This window comes from Euphorbia lathyris, chromosome 6 (assembly GCF_963576675.1).
Source record: "Euphorbia lathyris chromosome 6, ddEupLath1.1, whole genome shotgun sequence".
NCBI classification, from domain to species: Eukaryota; Viridiplantae; Streptophyta; class Magnoliopsida; order Malpighiales; family Euphorbiaceae; genus Euphorbia; species Euphorbia lathyris.
The window spans coordinates 35,304,220-35,310,695 of NC_088915.1; the positions used below are offsets into that span (position 1 = coordinate 35,304,220).

General features: G+C 38.7%; 1 protein-coding gene across 1 annotated transcript; it reads right to left on the bottom strand.

The window, feature by feature from the left end:
• Positions 1–702: 702 nt before the first annotated feature.
• Positions 703–3,448, bottom strand: LOC136231981 (uncharacterized). Its single transcript, XM_066021017.1, has 3 exons — positions 3,095–3,448; positions 2,777–2,819; positions 703–1,170 (listed from the first exon to the last, which is right to left on the bottom strand). Exons 1-3 carry the CDS (start codon positions 3,362–3,364, stop codon positions 1,019–1,021), a joined length of 465 nt encoding a protein of 154 aa, XP_065877089.1. The 5' UTR covers positions 3,365–3,448; the 3' UTR covers positions 703–1,018.
• Positions 3,449–6,476: the final 3,028 nt, after the last annotated feature.

The following is a 6,476-nucleotide window of genomic DNA, read 5'->3' on the forward strand; positions in this document are numbered from 1 at the left end:
AAATATCTAAACTTAATATTATTTCATTTGCTATTAGATGAGTTCGTTCACAAACATAATAAATGAGTAATAGACGAACTATTTGTAAGCATCTTGTTTATTTATTCACGAACTTTGCTTGTGAGCTTGTTTATGTACACAGTTAAAGAGTTATTTGCGAGCAAACTTCACAAATATAATTAACAATTTACTCACAAACAATCCATGGTTAGATAATTTTCTTAATGAACCAAGTCCAAAAGATGATTTTGGGCTCGAAACAAGCTCGAAGCTCGGCTCAAGCTCGTTGAGCAAGCCAAAGCTCCGCTCGGGCTCAGCTCGTTAATTTTATAGCAAGCTCGGCTCGGGCTCGAGCTCGTTAATTTTATAGCGGGCCGAACTTGAACAGGTCAAAGCTCGGCTCGGCTCGATTACAGCCCTAATCTTACCTGCTATAGTAGTCCTTAAATCGACTTAAGAACTAAAGGAGGAATTGTAATATATTATATTCGTCACACCGGATTAAGCTTCTTTGGATTTACTTCAATACTAGACCAATTGGCCTACTGGCTAACTTCCTTTATACACCTTTCAGGAGGATATTTTCTCATTCTCGAGGTAAAACATAAGAAAATCTATTCTCCCACTAATAAATAAAAGCAAGAAAATCTACTCCCATCCTGCATCGAAAGAAACTTCTTATTCTACAATCCCTTTGTAATGTTCAATTAAAAGAACCATTTGCATATTAGAAAATACCCAAATGTACACAGTTTTTCATTATAGGAGATGGTATAAAATCATATCCAATCTCAACTCTCCAAAAAGATAAAAGTCTAACTCTCAATTTAATCCAACTAATTGAACATTTCTGATTGCATTGCATTGCATTGCTTTGAGTTCATCTGACAGAGGATGTTATGAATAAGGCATCAAGTAAATTGACCACTGAGCTTTCAACCACATCCAACTTTCAAACTAATGGTATAAACCAAACATTGATATCAGGCTAACGGCCCTTCAATTAAAGACAAATGAATCAAGCTGCCTGAGTTTCAGATTTTTGTGCAGTTTCGGTTGAGTTTGATGAACTCAGCTTGCTTCCCGACAACTTTGATAAGCTTGGTATGTATTTCCAGCAACGCTTATGAACTCCACTTATCTTCTTGGGTGCATCTGCTGCTGGCAATCCTGCACCAAAACTTAATATGGTCAGCTTTGCCTGCGGCATGAAAATAACATAAATGGAACAAGACATTGACAACTTGCACTCCAATCCATTTAAAGAGGAAGCTGCCACTGATTTTTTTTTTTTTTTTTTTTTTTATATTTGCGCAATTGCGCTTACATTAAATAACAAAGAAAAGTCCCCACACCACCCTATGTGATTTGAACCCATGACCTCCTCCGTAATAGGTAAGCTCTCAACCACTAGGCTAAGAGCTTAACATAAATGGAACAAGACATTGACAACTTCCACTCCAATCCATTTAAAGAGGATGCCACGGATCATCAGTGGCATACAGATGAAAAAACATGGCTAAATTAGCAATGTTTTCCCACAAAAGGACACTAAAAAACGTACAGAATATGATAAAATAATCCCAACCAAAGAGTAAAAAGATCTCCACATAATTTTGAATTGTAATAAAGTGAAGTGCCTCTTCAATTCATGCTAATTTCTCCATAAAATGGCATAGCTAACATATCTTTGATTCCTAAAGAGGTAGAATAGGCTAGATGCATTTATTCTCAATTAACCTTATTTAAATTCTGTAGAGGCCTAAAAAGTGAAATCCTTAAACATTGTATAACTGCTCCCTGTGCTTTCACACACACACCCAGAATTTCCAGACTACAACGGATTGGATCCTAACTACATTAGCTCCTAGTTATCATAATAATAGAAGGGAAGCCATTCATATGATTGAAAAGAGATGCATCTTAGAAGAGTTTCCTTTAACCTGACACTGCCTCAACATAATTATTTTTAGTGTTTATATTTGGCATCACATTCGCAGCAATCTATTCAGGACTTAATTACCATTAGACACTACCAATACATGACTACAGAATTGCAAACCAGGCCAGAAGCTGCTCTGTCAATTTATTTATGAATCTTTGCAACACAACAATTTCATGATTACCAGACATAAGACGCTACTTGTGTTTTTTTCTCTAGCAGAGTATGATAGAACTAAACGCTTTGCAATCCAATCAGACAGTTCATAGAAAATGTATGCCTCAGAGCATTACTTACAACCTAACAGCATGCTTGGATATTCATAATCTGACCAAAACTGGCTGTTTTAAGCTCAGTTTCTTAGTTTCTTCTGGTATTCGAATTTAAGCAAACTAGAAATATCAATCTATTTCATGTTCAGAATTGCGGAAAGAATTTAGCTATTATATGCACCCATTATATATTAATTGGTAACAGTTTCAATATCAATAACAGGCAATATCAAGTAAACAATTAAAATTCAATACACTAAGCAAAAATCCAAGTATGTTCAATCTTCCATGAAGTTTAAAATGTAATTGCTAACAAAGTGAAACCTTCATAGAATAGATGAAGCATGGAAAAAGAATCCATCTAGAGTTGTAGCTTCTCACATCTTCCACATATTGCTCAGTGGACTCTTAGTTGCTATCAAGGTAAGATCAGTTATTCCCATATTTCACAAATGCAGAACATTAATAGGCAAGAAATATTGATCACTTTGTATTAAGTTTCTCCAATTATAACTTCATCACATAACAAACATGCTCGTAACAGATTCCAGTTAATACTGACCTTCCTTGTGAGCAATCCCCCAGGCTTTCCCGTGCCTACCATCCTGCAAGAAATAAACCACATTAATCCCTGTTCTGAAATTAAAATATACATATAAACTCCATTCTTCCCTACAACCCGACTACATCGTTTTTCTATATTAAGATTCATCCCTAAACCCTAAATTCAATCAGTCAAGTAAGACTAAACAGCAAAGAACAGGAAACTGAAAAATAGAAAAACATACACCCTATCACATCAACATATACACACAATGATGTCCACCAGTTCTCATTTCAAGCAAAAGGAACGATATTTTAGGGAAAGAGAAGGAAAGACCTTGTAGAGATTAATTTTGGTGATCTCATAAGATACACCTTTCCAATGAGATTTAGCCATATGATAACCGATTCCCCAATTGGGTAAAAACTGGGCGACTTCGAAGAGGTTCTTCTTCTTTTTCTTCGGTTTCTTGGAAGCCGAAGAATTTGGAGTGGCATTTGCAGAGGAAGAAGATGTGCTAAAGCTTTTGAGGAAGTTAAAAGATAACCTGAATAAGCTTAGGTTTTGATTAGTAGCTGATGCTCTGGTTACGAGACTTGTCGCCATTATCGAATCTGTTAAGCTCACTATCTTTTTCGAAATGGGGTTTCTGTTTTTTCAGCGACTGCGAGGTGCGGGCGAGGTGGAGGAAGGAGAAGTTCAATAGGTTTTTGGTTATTTGTAGAATGACCTCGATATATTTTTTTATTCATATTTTGGCCCTCTAACTAGATTTATTTTACAAAAATCGACAAATTTATTTAAAATTTGAACTTAAAACATTACAAAGTCATCGAGTTCTTGAACTGGGGTGTTGTTCCGGTCGCCGGTCCTGCATCGGGGTGGCCCATGTGTACACTCCGATGTTAAAGTTGGTAGAAGTATGATAGGGGCGTTTCGTCCCTATCTTTTAGAGTGATTTACAGTTTAATTTTAGATGAAATAAATAAGTTTAATTGCAAAAATAGAATGTTTTAATAAAATAACGAAATAAAAATAAATTCTGTACTTTCGGTTAATTTTTCTTATTTTTTATTAATTTAGAAAATAAAACGTCAAGTTAACTCGGCTCTCGAGAATTGTATTCCAGGTACGAGCAAGGAGCAAAAAATCCTCCAACATACGCGGGGCGTATCACCCTCCACGCGGGGCGTGGAACACATTGTCAGAAATAATTGCTCAATCCGCAGGCACCACGTGGAACTTACCCACTGCCACGCGGGGCGTCCTACCTTCTACACGGAGCGTATGAGCAATGATAAGCAATAATGTCTCAATCATGAATGTCAGACTGCAAGATCTTCTAAGTCAACTGACAATACGCGGGGCGTACAACCAGACACGCGGGGCGTGTATGGGAAGTTCTTCAGTCCAAAAATCCAGAGACTTATTTACGCGAGGCGTGCTTCAGCTACGCATGGCGTAAAAAACCCAATTCAAGCAATAAAATCTCAAAAACTCAACCACGCGAGGCGCACCCCAGTCTACGCGGGGCGTGGTTGAGACAACAAGATCTGGATTTGGTCCACATGCAGGAGATTTCTGACGGAATGGGCAAATACGCGGGGCGTACGCCACCATACGCGAGGCGTATCATGGGAAATCTGCAGAAAATCATGTTCCTCCATGCTTGTATCTTGTAAAATTACAATTCTACCCCTAGTTTGATGTGTATAAATAGGAGTGACTAGCACTCATTTAAAAAAAAAAAGCTTTTGACGTACAACTCTTTGTATAAATTGAGCTCTTGTTATATAGTTTGAGATTTTATTTTACATAGCAAAACTCTATCACCTTTAGAGCTTGTTCGTTGATTCCGGCATCCCGTCAAAGCTCCATTCCATCTCCGTTCACCAAGCTCGAAAGCTCCACCTCCAAGTCCTAAGAGACGGCCTTGAGTCCGGTTAGCTAGTTCCGATGATGGATTCTTCCCTTTTCACTTGCTAATTAGCTTGTACTCTTCCTATGTACTAGGCTTGGTTGTATTTCATATTTACATTCTCCATATTTATAATTTATGATTCATAATCTCTTTTTCTATATATGTGTTGATGTTTGTTACTTGTTTTGATACTCGTAATTGTTTATTGTGTAGGAGAACGCGATTTCCGACGCCATTCGGGCTATCTTTAGGGATTCGTATAGGTGTTGCCTTACCGAAAGTGACGCTCCGGAAACCGTAGGAATTGACAAGCCACGGAACTTACGGGCCCTAATTTTTGATCCCAAGCATTAGACACGCCTTGACTAGGAACCACGTAGTCTAAGTACTTCACGGGTCGGTCACACTACACATAGTCGTCATTGCAAGAGTAAATCATTAACCGTATATATATTGGGAGTCATTGTTTGTCATATTTATAACTTATCGCCATCCGTATCATTTCGTAGAGTTTTTGTTATATAAATTTGTCTCACCGTAGTTAGGAGTAGTTTGTAGTTGTTCCTCGAATCAACTCAAAGTATTCACCGCTTAGATAACGTATAAAACCGAGTCGTTTAATACTTGTAGTTATAAATCCCGTGGATTCAATACCCGGTCTTAACCGGATTATTACTTGATACGACGGGGTACACTTGCCCCTAAGTAGTAGCGTCTAGTAGAGATAGAGCATTTAGAAAGATCACATCCATAGTCGTAACACACTTATCATAATATATATTTCATAAAAACTCTACCTAGCCGTTTACGCCATCAAGTTTTTGGCGCCGTTGCCGGGGATTTATAATTTTTTGCAATATTAGACAAAAACGTTTTATTGTTAGTCTAGGCATTATTTTTGTATAAATTGTTTATATATACTTTTTACTAACAAACATTCTTTCTTGTTTATAATTTATTTCATTTACTTATTTTATGCACAACCGATCTCGGAGTGATACTCTCGTTCCTATTGATCTTGAAATTGAACGTACTCTTTGTAGGATTCGGAGAGAGAAAATGGCAAACCTCAACAATGAAGCTAACCAACCCGAGGTCAACCAAAGGCCGCCGGTGCAACCCGTTAACAACAACCGCAATGGTGGAGGCAATGACATGCGCTCGATGATGGAGATTCTTGCTCTGCATCGTCCTCAAAACCGCAACGGAATCGTTGCCCCCACCATCCCGGCCAACACATATGAAATCAAGACTAGCATGATCCAACTTATCCAACAACTTGGCCAGTTCGGAGGGGAACCCCATGAAAACCCTAACGAACATCTCGATAAATTTCTTATGTGTGCCGAAACTTCTCGGCAAAATGGTGTCCCGGTTGAGGCCGTCCGACTAAATTTGTTTCCTTTCTCTTTGACAGGACAAGCATTGGAGTGGTTGCACTCGTTGGAGGCGGGTTCGATTACATCATGGGTGGAACTTGAGAAGGAGTTCCTTCCTTACTACTTCCCGTCCTCCAAAACGGTTAAGTTGAGGAACGACATCACTACCTTTCGGCAGCTCGAACACGAAGCCCTTCATGCGGCTTGGGCAAGATTCCGAAAGTTGCTTTGAAGCTGCCCGCACCACGATATCCCCAAGCACGATTTGGTAAGCACTTTTTATCACAGATTAACACCTACTAATCGTGCCACCGTGGATTCCGCAGCAGGTGGGGACCTGTTTAGGAAGTCGGCCAGTGAAGCATATGAGCTCATCCACGAGCTCGTAAGGAAAAGCGTACAGTGGCAAGAAGATCGG

Coding starts and splice junctions, on each gene's coding strand:
- LOC136231981 (XM_066021017.1), bottom strand. CDS start 3,364: ATGGCGACAAGTCTCGTAACCAGAGCATCAGCTACTAATCAAAACCTA. Junction 2,820..3,094: donor CCAAAATTAATCTCTACAAG/GTCTTTCCTTCT, acceptor TATTTCTTGCAG/GATGGTAGGCACGGGAAAGC. Junction 1,171..2,776: donor GGGGATTGCTCACAAGGAAG/GTCAGTATTAAC, acceptor GTTTTGGTGCAG/GATTGCCAGCAGCAGATGCA.